Here is a 15644-nt window from a genome sequence, read left to right as displayed (position 1 = left end):
TGTGTGTGTGTCTGTGTGTGTCTCTGTGTGTGTGTGTGTGTCTGTGTCTGTGTGTGTCTGTGTGTGTCTGTGTCTGTGTGTGTCTGTGTGTGTGTGTGTGTGTCTGTGTGTGTGTAGGCATGAATGCCACAGTGTGAGTATGGAGGTCAATGGGCCGCTTTAGAAGTTGGTTCGCTCCTTAGGCTGTGGGTTCCAGGGATCAAACTTGTTTGTGTAGCTGGAGACTTTTTAATCTGCTGAGCCATCTCGCCAGCCCTAGATTTCTTTACAGTTCCTTGTATTTTAAATGTTTTGCGGTTTGCCTTATTTCTTGAGTTACTGGGGTATAATTTTCATGCAATGCATTCAAGCACATGGGTTGGCTAGCTTTCACAGTTAGTTCCCTAGCCACTGTTATATTGCTGATGTAGACTGCTTGTCCCATCCAAAATGCTCCTCCTGCCCCTCCCACCACCAGGCCCTGTGATCCACCAACCTTATTTTCAACCCCATAGTTTTCCCTTTCCTAGAACATTTTGCAAATGACACCCCATGGGGTGTGGCCTTTTGGATCTGTCTTCTCCCACTGAGTGTGATCTTTAGCATCTCTCACCAGCAGTGTATGAGAAAGCAATGTCTTTAAAAGACATTCAGCTGGATTGGAGGTGTAGCTCAGTGGGTAGTGTCTGCCTAGCATGCATGATGTCCTGGGTTCAATATAAACCAAGTACAGTGATGGTTATCTTTCCTTCCAGGTCAATGTCATCTTCAGCTACACAGGCATTTCCTAGCCTGTCTGGCATCCAAAGCTTTGCTTTCCTGCTAGTTCATCTGAAGTGGTGTCTGTGTCCTTGTCATCTTAACTCTTTAGTAGCCAGTGTTCTAGGGTGTTGTCTAGTCATGACAAAAACCAAAAAAAAAAAAAAAAAAACCTCTTACTGTATACTTCCTTTAAGGCAGGGCCCACATTGAATGAGATGTCTGCGTTCTTGTTGAGTTTTTGTTTTTGTCTATGATGCAGGGTCTCCTCCTGTAGCCTAGGTTGCCTTGAACTTGTGATCTTCCAATCTGGCTTCTTACTGAAGTTTTTGATTGTTTTACACGTCTTTATTTCAGTCTGGCTTTATTTTGTTTCCTCGGGAATAGGTCGGATCAAACATCCGATACGGCCCTCCTAGCTGGGATTTCAAGTGGTCCATCCATTCAAGTCTGATTATCCAGTGGTGGTACACTGATGTTCTTCTCGTTAGTTTTCTACGTCATGGGAATTTGGGAAGCTCCACGAGAGACACTACATTTTACCAGGGAAGCTAGGGTCCCTTAGCTTAGGGGTTCTTAGTCTCTAATAAAAATATTTAGGAATGGACTCAAATGAATCTTAAGGCAAATTAGAGTAGACAAATAGAATAAGCTGCAGGCTTGGCCGCTACCCAGAAAGATCAGATAGAAGGAAGGGGGAAGCCATACCACTATAAGCAGCTATACAGCCAAGGGGAGCAGGTAGCATCACAGGGTGGCGGGGCAAGGGTGCGGGGAGAGTAAAAAGCCCCAGAGAACTAGAAAAAGCACATTAGGCTGTGGTCAACATCTAGAAGAAGGAGTCGGGAAGAAAGGAAGGTAAAAAAATCACACCTTTCATAGCCAAGATTCGGAGGTCATAGAGAGTCCACAGCTACTGTAGAGCAGACAGGGATTCTGGGAAGGAAAAACACAGTGTCTCATTAAAGGGAAAATTATTCCTGTCTCATCAGCACGGCTTAAGTTGTATCTCCCTTCCTGTAGGGTAGTTCCACCCTTTTGGGAAGTGGTCCAGTTGACTTGACCCACCGGAATGTTGTCTCCAGCACCCTAGACCTGAGATCCCATCCTCTTGGCCAGCAGGAAAGGTGTTCACTTAATGGGCTCCCACTGCCACATGCCATGCATTCTCCCCTCAAGCATTTCTCATCTAACTGTGAAGTCATGATAAGCTTGTCTGAAGCAAATATCACTTGGTGGTTGAAACACATTTATTATGTGATGATATGATTATGTTTTACTTCACTGTGGTCTTTATTTCTCCAATCCCATCTGTCCATGGGGAGAAGGGAGTTGTCTGTGTGTTCATGTTTGCATATGTATGGTGTGTGTGTCAGTGTGTGTGTGTGTGTGTGTGTGATATTAAAATCAAACCCGGGGGCCTTGCACTGTCACCCAAACACTATACCAAAGAGCTATAAAACACAAAAATAATCCAGATTTGGCTGATGTGATCCATGTTACCATTTAACCATAAAGTATGAGTTAAAGTAGGCTGTTTGAGGCCTCACATAATTTCTAATATTCTGATGACAGGAATAGAGAAAATTGTCCATAGGTTGGAGGTTTGCTCAGACCCTTCTTCCTGTGAGTGACCAACCCAAATGAGACCTTTGAGTTCAGAAGAGACACTTCTATAGATCAGTGTCACCTAGTTCTGCTCCCGCCATCTTTGTTTTAGGCATACTCACCCACCCTGACACTTGCCTGTCTATTGAGCACCTCTGTCACCCTCCATGATTATTTTCAGTATCAGCAACAATTTGTCACTGAGTCTCCGATGGCCAAGGCCGCTCAGTCAGTCAACAGGTTCTCCAGCCCGGGAGTGAGGATTAAAAAGAAAAAAGATAGTTAGACAACACTGTAGCCTGACCCCAGTCAATTCTGAGACTGAAGGCAAATTTAACTTTCCCGATCTGCTTTTTATACCATTTTAATTACATATAAGTATTAAGGGCAAGCAGTACAGTAAGGAACTAGCAAGGAAGTAAGCAGTCTTGTGATTACTCCTGCGACAGTTGTTTAAAAGGGTTTGTCAGAATGACCAAAATACTTGAGCCCACTCACTTCCTCGTCCAAGCCCAAAATCTTACCTGAGGCCTACTTCTTTTGTTCCATCCTAAGATTAAAATTCCTGCCTTAACCTACTATTCCCTATTATAGCCTAAAGTTAGATTCTTGCAGAAGCTTACTTCCTTGTCATGGCCAGTGTCAGATTCCTGCCAGAAGACCATTTCCTTGTCCTTGGCCAATGTCAGCACCCCAAAAGGCTCTCCACACTCCGAGACCCAGCTGTCCATGCCTCATGCCTCAAGAACTCCTTCCTCAGCAAGCCTGCAGTGGGCTGCCTCTCCTACACCTCAGTAACCCAATTCTCTGTTGCTCCATTTATAGGATCTTACCTAGCCGCATGGCCTGCTGCCTCTGCAAATTTAAAGCTGATATTGAGGTTATCTGCAAGACAATCAAACTGCGTTGTCATAACGGATGTCTGACAAACAACACACATTGTCGTGAGTCTCTTGCCTGATAAATGATTTAATTTTGACATATAATTTTTAACCGGTAAATATATTTTTAATTATTTTTATTTTAATTAAAATTAATCCCCTTTCTACCTCCTTTCGTCCTTCCAATCTCTCCCATATCCCCCTCACTTCCTCTCAAGCTGACCCTTTCTCTTGATTATCATTACATATACAGATATATAAATGCATACGCATACCATACAACCTGCTGAGTCTGTTTGCTGTTGCTTGCATGTGTGTGATTCATAGCTGACCAACTTTGTCTCATCCCTGGGAGAGGCTAATGCTCCCTCTCAGCAGTCAGAACTACATTGCCTGTAGTTCCCTGTCTGGGAGTGAACCATGCCCCTTAACGTGTCTATTGATGCTGCTCTGGTTCAGGCTTTACCTAGGTGACCATATTTGAGATATCAGGGCTGTAACTTTCCTGTCATACATAAAAGACGAAAGTCTCATGGCTGACTTCCTGGTCCTCTGGCTCTTTTCATCTTTCTGCCACCACTCCCTCCTGTGATGTTCCTAAATTTTAAACTGATAGACTTGTTTGTTTCCATCCATTCACTCAGAATAATAACTCCCCAAACTTCTGAATTTCTCCCTTATGGAAACTGGGCTCTCAGATGTTATTTCATTACTTAAAAGCATGTCTGTTCTATGGGCCAGAGAGATGATCAGAGGCTCACGATGCCTGCCACACACACCTGGTGACTGAGTCTCAATCCCTGTAGCCCACAGAAAGGTGGAAGGAAAGAGTAAACTCTGCAGAATTGCCCTCTGACCTCCACACTCAAACCATCACACACATGTACCTGTACACATCATGCATATACAGACACTATATATACAGTCTATGTGTGTATACACTATATATATAGTATCTGTATGTGCTAATACAGAAACACTCCATATGTAGTATGTATGTATGTATTATATATGTGTATATATATTTATATTTATATATACACATCATGCACATATAGACACTATATATAATAGTGTATGTGTGTGTGAATATAGAAACACTCCATATGTAGTATGTATGTATGTATTATATATGTGTATATATATTTATATTTATATATACACATCATGCACATATAGACACTATATATAATAGTGTATGTGTGTGTGAATATAGAAACACTCCATATGTAGTACCTATGTATGTGTATATATATATTTATATTCACACATCATGCACATACAGATACTATATATACACACACTATATATACTATACTCTGCATATATACTATATATACTTATACTACACACACACATATATATTATATATGTGTGTATATATATATACATATATATATATAATATATGTAGTGCCTGTACACACACATATGTGTACATATGTGTATATGTGTGTGTGGATATATACACATATGAAGGCAGAGAAATAACTTAGTGGTTAAAAGTACTTGCTGCTCTTTCAGGGGACCAGGGTTCAGTTCCCAGAACCAACGTGGTAGCTCACAACCATCTATAACTCCAGTTTCAGGGGATATAATACCCATTTATGGCCTCTGCAGGCCAGGTAGGTACAAACACATGAATGCAAGCAAAACACTCATACATATAAAATGAATCTTTTAAAAGGATATACATATTAGCCAAGTGGTGGTGGCACACGCCTTTAATCCCAGCTCTTGGGAGGCAGGTGGATCTCTCTGAGTTCGAGGCCAGCCTGGTCTACGGAGTGAGTTCCAGGACAGCCAGGGATACACAGGGAAAAACCCTGTCTCGAAAAACCAAAAGGGGGAAAGAAAGATATGCATATTAAAACTGTTCCATACACAAAAAGAGCAAGAGATGAAACAGGATGGAAAGAGGTTCCCACTCTGTGAGCTGGACACTGTGCTTGGCACCTTGTTCAGCGATCACGTTTCTATCGTGCATGGCCGTCTGAAGCTGGTTTTATGTACATTAGGTCTCGAGTGCCCCTGACTTATGGGGCAGATAGAGAAGGGTTTGCTTTTTGTTTCCTGTTGCACTTTAAAAAAACAAAACAAAACAAAAAAACACGGTGATGCCTTTTTATTTAGAATCCGAGAGTTCCTGGTTTTATAAGTAGCGCGTGCCTGCCTGACTCTCCTAATAGAACAAGCCTAGATTAGCCAGCTCTGTATTTGTGTACACCGTCGGGGTTTCCTATTCACAGATCACTTATGTGATTTTAATAGTTCGGTGTTTGGCTTTTGAGACATGTTCTCACTATCTAGGCTTGGCTGGCCTACAGGACTCACCGGATTGATCAGGCTGGCCTTGAAGTCATAGAGATCCATCAATCTCTGACTGAATTTTTTTTTTCTGGGATCAAAGGTTTATGGCACCATGCCTGGTATCATAGGATTTTGAATGTGTCTTTCTAAGCTGAGTGTGCGGCACATGACTGTAACGTCACCTACTCAGGAGGCTGAGGCAAAAGAAGCCCAGTTCAAAGCCATACAGGCAACTTAGTGAGACTCCATATTCCATCCCTGACCATATTCCAAGGACGGAACAAGAGGGGCTCTCCATACCCTCCACACACTGTGTGCAAGACACAGAATGTTCAAAACGGACACTTGGCCCATCCTATCCTCTCTTTTTGTTATTCCCGTTTCATAGGTTTGCAGTGTGGATTTGTTCTTCTCTCCACGAATGGTCATTCCATCCAGAATTTGCTGGTCCCTAATTTATTCAATAGGGTTGAATGGTTGCGAACTGAGGAAGGGGCTGCTAGTGTTCTCTGACCAAAAGCAATCTCTTGTTCTTTGACAGTTAAAGCGTCTATAGGGGACCCAGAAGGAGCGTTCATGAAGGCGTTGCTGGCCCGAAAGGAGAAGAGCAGAGCTGAGCTCACTATTGAACCAGAAAAGAGCTATGCAGACCAACCCGATCTTGGCTCTTTGGGCCTCATGAATGAACAGCTTGACTTTAACGATGAAAGTGATGTTATTAGTGCCCTAAATTACATACTGCCGTATTTCTCAGAGGGTAATCTGGAAGACGTGGTATCGACATTGTTGCCATTCATTAAACTCCTGTTTTCCAATATACAAAATGGAGATAATTCACCGGGACCCTTCCAAAATGATACAAAGAGCCTTACTCTTAAATCGGTACCTAAGGCTAGTAAGTTGGCTTATAAAAACAAAGTGAATAAGCTTTCTTTTCTAGAAAACCTGCTAGATGCAGAAATCAATGAGGTTAGAGAGAAAGAGAAAACCGCCATGCTTGTGCATCGCTCGGGCCGTTTAGATCCCAAATTTAAACGACAGATATTTGAAAAGAGATGGGAACCTGCCCCGGCTGAGGAAGACAGTCTTGCAGAGATCGAGAAGGCAGAGAGACGGCTCCACAGCATGAGCAGAGTCCCCAAGGGGACAGGAAGCATACAGAAAAGGCACTTCAAGGATGTGAGTGGCAAGAGCCTGTGGACCAAGCAGAGCGTCCAGACCCCTGTGGAGAGCATCTCCAAGGACAGGCAGCTCGGGAGCCCACCCTCAACAGACTGGCAGCAGCTCGGTCTGGAGCAGAAGCCCAGGGAGTTAGTGGGCCATTCCTTCCCCTCAGAGCCCTTGCTCCCAAAGGAGCACAGGGAAGAGCTCTCTTCTTCCCCAGAACCGCCCCTGCTGGACAAGGCTCCCACTACAAACTCTCTACCTGAGTTCATAGACAGACGAAAAGACTTGTCTTACACCATTTTCGTTTTAGAAAGTGCAAATGCTAATGTGAAGAGAACGAAGGGTTCTAACCCAAGTTTACAACCTGAAGCGAGGCATNGAAACCTTAGGAAGAAAAAATCTCATTTTCAGTTGATTGCAAAGAGGCCGGCAGCATCCTCTGCAGTGAGGAGCCTGGTAAATTCCCCTGCACGAGGGGTCTTTTCATCTTTAAGAGACCTGAGGTACCCAGAAAGGCCCTTTTCGGAATTATATGTTGCTTCAGAGCCTCTTGAAGAAAATCGGGCTGCAACTGATAATGTTGAAGAAAATAATCTCAAACAAATTGTCACTATGCCTGAAGAAACTACATCAGAAAATAAACCTCCTGAGAATCCCACTGCAGATTCTAATGTGTCGACGACATCCAACTTAATTTCAACTGTTCAGCAAACCAGCAAGCCACAGTCAGTCTTCACTGTGGGGGCTGATACACATGCTGATCTCACTGAAGTTGCTTACCCATCGCTGATGTCCCCAGGAGAACAGTTTGAATCTCATCTCAACCAGCAGCTGCTGCCCCTCATCCCCAACAACGATGTGAGAAAGCTCATCTCTCACGTTATCAGGACTTTGAAGATGGACTGCTCTGACACTCGTGTGCAAATGTTCTGTGCCAAGCTCATCTCCAGAACAGGCCTCCTGATGAAGCTCCTCAGCGAGCAGCAAGATTTCAAGCTGTCCAGGGCTGACTGGGATACAGACCAGTGGAAAACTGAGAACTACATCAATGAAAGCACAGAAACCCAAGGCGAACAGAGGAGTCTGGAACCAAGTCAGGTGAGGACAGGGCTGGGACAGGAACCCCCCAGTCTCCTCAGTCAGTTCAGCAGAAATGACCAGGGGCTCCCACTCCAGATCTTCTGCTGGTCACATAATGTTAACACAGCCAAGACAGTGAATTCCCACTGTGCTTCTGTATGCTTTTTTTGACTTTTTTTTTTTTTTTGAGACAGGGTATAGCCCAGGTATAGCCCTGGATTCTTGCAACTCCCTATAAACCAGGCTAGCCTCAAGTGATGGTACTCAAGCAATATCCACCTGCCTCTACCTCCCAGTACTGGGAATAAATGTGTTTGCTACCACACCTAGCTTCCACTGGGTTTCTAAGTTTAGAGACAGAAGCAGGCCTAAAACACAGAATATAATAAAATGTGCAATAATAAGGCATGTTACACATTGGATTCAGTATGATCTCTTATAAATATGAAGGCTACTCACCTGGAAGAATGTTTTTAGGGTTTGTTCTGTATCGTTATGTTTTCAGTGTAGATCAAACCCAGGGCCTAGTACAAGCTAAACAAAGGATTCAACCACTGAAGTACACCCCAGACCTTGGTTCTTTGAGTCAGAATCACACTACATAGTCCAAATGGCCTGCCCATTTCATAGCGGAAGTTGGTGCCAAATTCATGGCGGCCTTCTTCACTTCCCTAAGTGCTAATTACCATGCACAGTTCAAGAATGCATGTTGAACAATTAGCCTTCTCCCTTCTCTCTTTTTATTTTATGATTTGATAACATAAATGTCCATATGTCCATTTATCTTGTACTTTTTAGCTCACAAAAGCAGTTCCAGGATATGGCTACAACAACAAGGTCATCTTGGCGATATCTGTGACCGTCATAGTGACAGTTTTGATTATCATTTTCTGTCTCATTGAGGTAAGGACAACAGTACATGCTTGGATCCAGAATGGACCCTGTCTGTGTAGTAGATTTAGAACCTGGAAACTGGAAAGCAGCGTCACTTACCCTCTCTGTCTACAAGTGACGTCCCCGTGTGTTCACAGGTATTCTGTCTGGAAAGCATGTCTCCTCCATGTCAGGTCCTTAGGTAACTTTCTGATTCAGTTTCAGAGGGGTGGTTGATGTGAGACACTCTGGAGCAATGAGTGAGTTCTCTCTCGGTGTGGACAGGCTCAATTTTAAGCTTGGAAAGCAAAGATCAGCACGGGGTCGGTTTACACACCCCTGGGAGGATGCCCGCTGGCCAGGGCACAGACCGCACACCCTCCGCACCTTCTGGTGGCTTCACCCTCCACAATCTTCTGGAAGACTTCTGCACAGTTCTGTGGTGCTCTGTCACTGTGTGTACAGTTCATCCTTGTGCTTGCATTTATACTTTTTGAAAAATTTATGAGTATGGGTGTTTTGCCTGCATACATGTCTGTGCACTACTGTTGTTTGATAGCCTTTTCCTGGGGAGATCACACACATAAACACACACATACATGCACATAATCCACACTCACATACACATGCACAGACATACATACTCACACACACACATAGTTACTCATCTTAAAAAGGAAGTCCATAGGAAGTCCATGACAGACCAAAGAAAAAATTGCACCAATTTGGTGAACCAGTGAGTTTTTACTAGGGTTACCAACAGGAGTATGGCTGAGGAGTTACTTACAAGGATGCAGGGTAACTCAAAAAGAGCTGCATCATCAGAAATACTATTCCAACATGGGTAACAACTCCCCAAATCCTGAAATTCTGGGGCTCCCTATGCCTGCAGAGCTTTCTGTGTGGTTTGTGTACAGCTGGAGTCACCACCAGCTGCCATGGGTGAATGTCTTTGTCAGCAGTTTTCGGTTCAGTGTCTCCAATCCAACAACTTTATCCCCTTTTATACTGTGGGGTGGGGGCCCTGGTGAATCTTCCATGATCTTATTTTTCCGGAAATGAGACCTTCTGCTCACCTCCCGTTTACCACCAAAGGCTGATGACTCTTCTCCTTCCCTCCTAGAAGAAATGTTTCAATTCAGAGGAACATGCCATAAAACCACCACTATGTGCCTGGTGCCCTTGGAGACCAGAAGACATGGGGGGATCCCTCAGACACTTTGACATGGGGGATCCCTCAGACACTTTGATGATGCTTTCTAGCATATTCCTAACACTATTTCCTCAAGTGTACATTTCTCTTTAGTTTTTTTTTTCTTCTTGTTTCTTTGAGACATGGTCTCATGTAGCCCCAGGTTAGCCTGAAACTCACTATGTAACCCAGGCTGGCCTTTAACTCCTAATCTTCCTGCTTCAGAATCACAGGCATGTGCTACCATGCCCTGAAGTCCAGCAGGGGTGTGTGTGTGTGTGTGTGTGTGTGTGTGTGTGTGTGTGTGTGTGGTGAGTATTTTGCCTCATGTCTGTATACCATGTTCATGCCTGGTGCCTGTGGAAACCAAAAGGGTGTATCATATTCCCCGGAACTAGAATCTCAGTTTTTAGCCACCATGTGCATGTCACTAGTTGCTAATTGAACCTGGGTCCTCTGGAAGGGTGGTCAGTGCTCTTAACCCTCTCTATCTAGCCTCTTATACTTTTAAATCTTTTTAGAACTTATTTTCCTTTTTTGGCATTGTTGAATCATGGAATATCACACACACACAAGAATATCTAGGTTTGAAATCATTTTTTATTGAATGATTCTTTCTCCACTGGTCTAAGATACCAACTCTGTCTTGTCCTAGATCCTGCTGTGGTCCATGTAGCAGTACAAAAATCACACTGCTAAATCTTAGTTGTAATTTTGGTAAGGCAGGGTACTGATTTCCGATCTGTTTTTCTACACGTTGTGTAACTATTCTTAAAGTTTCCCTACTAAATGTCAGCTGGTCTTATTTTTGTTTAAAAAAAAAAGAGGAGGAAGATGGGGAAGATGAAGAAGAACAACAACAAGAAGAGAAGAAGAAGAAGAAGAAGAAGAAGAAGAAGAAGAAGAAGAAGAAGAAGAAGAAGAAGAAGAAGAAGAAGAAGAAGAAGAAGAANAAGAAGAAGAAGAAGAAGAAGAAGAAGAAGAAGAAGAAGAAGAAGAAGAAGAAGAAGAAGAAGAAGAAGAAGAAAAGAAGGTAGAACAAGAACAAAACAAAAAGAAGAACAAAAAGAACAAGAACAAGAACAAGAAGGAGGAGGAGGAGAGGAAGAAGAAGAGGATGAAGAAACAAGAACTAGAAGAACAAGAAAAAGAGGAAGAAAGGAAATATAAGGATTGTGGAGATTGCTTAGTGGTTAAAGCAGTTTCCACACAAACATGGACATCAGGCTTTAGTTCTCAGGACCTAGGAAAATTACAATCAGGCCTGAAGGCATGGCAGCCACCTGTAATTCCCACTCCCAAACGCAGAAAAAGAATTTTACAAGAACAAGCTGGATCATGAGATTAGTCATATCAGTGAGCTCTAGATTGGATAACCCCTGAATCTGTGGATAAAATGGAAGAGCTTAACTTCAAGCCTCTGTAAGCATTCACACAACGCACATGTCCCCATACACATGCAAGCACACATATTTGCCACATACACACAGCATAAACATGAGCACACAGAGAAAGCAGGGAGAAGATTCGATTTAATAGAATGACATGGCATTTACAGGGCTACTTTGATGATCGATACCTCTCTAACACTGCCGCTCCTGCAACCTCTTCTTCTTCCCCCAACCCCCTTATCTTTGGGATTAAACCCAGGCTTTGGAAAACACTCTACCACTGAGATACATCCCTAAGCTTGCGTTGTTTTAGTTTGACTTGGGGTTTTTAGAGACAGAAACTCACTCTGTGGCCTAGGCTGGATCGACACATCTCTTAATGCTCTCCGGAAGAATGGAGAGTTTTAATTAGAGAACTTACTCATTTTAAGTTCCATTTACTCCGAGACACTCTTGCCTATCTTCATAGCTATCATAAAAATGGGATCTTACAGTTTCTGGTTTGTATTGGGAAGTCCACTGGGGTTGGTATGTTGATCTCCTATTTTGTGATACCAACAGTATTGAATCCTCATATTCTAGTGAAATGCTAGTTGATTGTTTTACTCTTTTGGCTGTGCATTGTTTTCAATTACTAATGATGGGTTTGCTCCTTTCTCCTGAATACCAGGTTTATTTTCCTTCTCATACTTCAGGACTTCCCCCAAGAGACGCGTACCTTGTAGCTGTAATAAGAGGCACTTTGCTTTTGTTCTTCTGGAAGACACTTGGAGGAGTTAAATGCTGTTTCTTACTTTGAGTTTTAAGAGGTTTTATTAGGACTTGTTGCTTGTTACATAAACCAGTCAGTACACTGTACTAAGTGGCAGCCTTGTGCGAAGCCTGGAGCAAGGTGTTACGGGAGAGAAGACTAGCACAGCAGATGTCAGATAAAAGGGATGAATGTAAACGCAAAGACAGAAATCATTGATGTAATCACAATAATGTTTTCCTCCAAAACAGATTTATTCTCATAGAACAGCAAAAGAGGGAGATGAAGAAAAGTCCTCCAGGTAAATGTAAGGTTGGCAGTCGTTCCGGAAGAAGCTGAGGGTTAGTGGAGAGCTTGGCTCTCTCTCTCTCTCTCTCTCTCTCTCTCTCTCTCTCTCTCTCTCTCTCTCTCTCTCATTTAACCCCCTCACTCAGCAGTGGGGAAACTCAGGAAGAACGCTCTCTCCTGATGCCTTGCCTGGCTCCCCAAAATAGCAGGCATACCTAGGCCTAGCAAGAAGGCCTCCAGTGTCACCATCTCTTTAAGGACAGAAGGTTGGGCTGTACCCATTCTACTGTTGGTAGCATCAGGGATTCACTATGCAGCCAAGGCTAGCCTCAAACCTTGTTTAAACTTGCCAGGTACTGGAATTAGATATGATCCAACATGCCCAACTAGCTATGTCCTTTAAACTGTTCTCACGACTCACTCCTCAGAGGCAGTCTGCAGGGTGAAATTCGGAGTTTATGAGCTGAGCTGTGGACTTGGTGCTAGGCAAACAGGAGTGCCCCCTCCCTCACCTCAGAAACTCTGTATGTGAGAGTTTGTCTAAAGGCACCAATAGGAAAGGCTCTGAACAGCAAAATGCTTCTGTCCAGGGTGGTTTCTTCAAAGAGAAAAGCTAGTCCACAGGGGTAAGTGGGGCTCTAGTCATGCTGGCACTGTGGCTATGCTCCAGGACAACCCATAGACAAAGATCTCCCCTGGGGCCTTGTGGGGCCTCAGAACAAAAGTTCCTAGAAGCCAGGCATGCATGGAATTGTTCTCAAGTCCCAGGGTGTGGGTGATATTTGTTATGAAAAGAGCTGAGGTGTCTCCGAGGAGAGAGAGACACACACAAAATGACTTAATCACTAACTGTCTTCTGTGTTTTCTTCCAAGGTATAAAAAAAACTACTACAAGATCACTGAGACTCAGGTAAGCTTGAGACTGGGTGCTGTGGCTGTGGAGTGATGATTGGCGGAACCAATGTCTCCCCTTCTGTTTTCTAGGATGGGTTTTTCTGGCTAAGGTGCCCACTGTGGCTTAGAGACATGTATAGGCCTCTGCACGATACCCGAAAGAAAAACATGGCTCAAGACCTACAGGACAGGGAGTCATCTGGAGAGGAGGAGATTTTCAATAAGGATGTACCAAGGTAAATGTCTAGCTCAATGAGAAGATAAGGGCAAGTTCCTCATCTCAAAGATTAAAAGCCTTGGCATTGTTCTTCCAGGGAGTTCAAGAAAAGATCCTCGGTGAGATCGTCCGCAGGAGAGAGTGAAATAATCGAAGCCCCACGGTGATCTGCTATCATTTATTAATAAATTATTTTTTGTAGATTTGTGAGTATCAAAGGCTTTTGTACTCCAGTACATGAAAATTGATGCACAGCACTTGAGGGTGTGGGCCAGTCAGATGGCTTGTCATAGATGAGCAGATGTCATTCAAGCCCCGTGACCTAAGTTTGATCCAGAATTCAAGTGGAAAAAAAAAAAGCAGCTTCATGCTCCATCTTTATCCCTGTGCATCTTGTAGGCAGAACAGATTTTGAGTTGAAGGTTTTTGTGGGTGGGTTGATGTCCCTCTCCTACTGGAATTCCTGACTGGCTCCAGGAAGTGACGACTTCAGTCTCTATAGGAACCTCAGCTAGAGTCACTCCCATAGACTCCCCAGAGTATCCCCCATCCCAGGTCTCCAGCCAGAGATGCCCCCCCCATCAATTGCCATGCTCACTCCCAACCCTCTCCCACACCCCCACCCCCAACACCTGATCACGATCCCCATTCTCCTCCTTGCTCTCTCTCACCCAGTTCCCTCCCTCCATCCACCTCTGATGACTATTTTGTTTTCCCTTCTGAGTGAGATTCAAACATCCTCCCTTGGGCCCCCTTATCACTCAGTTTCTTTGGGTCTATGGGTTGTAGTGTCACATCCACCCCGACCAACAGGAAAGACACAACACCACGTTGTCCTTCTTCAAGCAGGTTTATTCAGGAACACTTCACATTGTAATGCAGGAACAGGAATCCCCTAAACAACCCTGGGGCGTGCCTTAAATACCCTACTGACTCCTCCCAATCACCCCAGTCATATAGCGGCAGTCCATTGGTTCACAGCAAATGATGACACCTCAGGCGAGCTGACGAGGCATGGAGTCTGCTCAGTGCAGGCAGCTGGGATGTGGCTAAGTCTGAGGTAATGAGGAAGTCAGGCACAGGTCATAAGACCTGGCAGCCATCCCCGGGCGCCATCTTGGGGCGGTGGCCACACCCGCTCCTCACATTGTAGCATGGTTATCCTGGATTTTATGGCTAATGTCCACTTATAAGTGAGTGCATACCATACTTTCTGGGTCTGGGTTTCCTCACTCAGGATTATATTCTCAGATTCAATCCATTTGCCTTTGAATTTCATTATGTCTTTGTTTTTAATAGCTGAATATTATTCCATTGTGTAGATATACCACATTTTCTGTATCCATTCTTCAGTTGAGGGACATCTAGGTTGCTGCCAGTTTCTGGTTATTACAAATAAAGCTGTTATGAACATATTTGAGCAAGTGTCCTTCTGGTATGGTGGAGCATCTTTTGGGTATGTGCTCAGGAGTGGTATAGCTGGGTCTTGAGGTAGAACTATTCCCAATTTTCTGAGAAGCTGCCAAATTGATTTCCAAAGTAGCTATACAACGTACATTCCCACCAGCAATGGAGAAATGTTCCCCATGCTCCACACCCTTGCTAGTATGTGCTGTCATGTGGGAAGCCGCAAACGCCATTACAAGATGGCGCTGGTTTCAATATGCCGATGCCCATGAATATGGGTAAACAACCAATGTGCACATGTGCCATAGAGTTTTTTGCTGAGTCACTGCCTAGCACGAGGCATGTAAATGAGGTACTGAAAGCATAACCAATCAGGTATAGACACACCTCTCCTAGGCCTATATAAGCAGCGCCAGTTCTGGGGCTCGGGGTCTTTCGCCTTCGCAGTCAATGCTCTCCCAATAAACGTGTTGCAGAAAGATCCTGCTGTGGCGTCTTTCTTGCTGGAGAGTCAGGCGTCTCACAATGTGGTGCTGAAACCCGGGAAGTAACATCTTCAGGCATGAGCGAAGATCCCCTGTTACAGGGAGGATTCAGAACTGCATCACGGGGATTGAGCGGTTAATGAAGTGTTCCCATAAAGCAGTCTGTTGAGAAGGATTCAACTGCGTGGATTCAGAACTCTTCAGCTGGGGAACAGGGGTACTGGTAAGTAAAAAGAAATTAATGTAAGTCTCTGAGAGGTATGCTTTCCTACGGAATAGATCCGGTAATTGTCACTGGGGTTGTGTTGCTTGCTTGCTTTCTTGCCTTGATATTATGCTATTGCCTTAATTTTCTTTTTTTTC

General features: G+C 43.9%; 1 protein-coding gene across 1 annotated transcript in view; it reads left to right on the top strand.

The window, feature by feature from the left end:
* Positions 1 to 13556, top strand: part of Lrrc37a (leucine rich repeat containing 37A) — a 50815-nt gene extending 37259 nt beyond the window's left edge. Inside the window, 7 exon segments of the mRNA XM_021175963.2 lie at positions 3172 to 3290; positions 6078 to 7801; positions 8582 to 8686; positions 12242 to 12291; positions 13152 to 13188; positions 13263 to 13408; positions 13487 to 13556. Coding sequence (XP_021031622.2) covers positions 3172 to 3290; positions 6078 to 7801; positions 8582 to 8686; positions 12242 to 12291; positions 13152 to 13188; positions 13263 to 13408; positions 13487 to 13556 — 2251 coding nt within the window.
* The last annotated feature ends 2088 nt before the right edge of the window (positions 13557 to 15644 follow it).

This window comes from Mus caroli, chromosome 11 (assembly GCF_900094665.2).
Source record: "Mus caroli chromosome 11, CAROLI_EIJ_v1.1, whole genome shotgun sequence".
NCBI classification, from domain to species: domain Eukaryota; kingdom Metazoa; phylum Chordata; class Mammalia; order Rodentia; family Muridae; genus Mus; species Mus caroli.
This window is presented reverse-complemented; position numbering and strand designations above follow the sequence as displayed.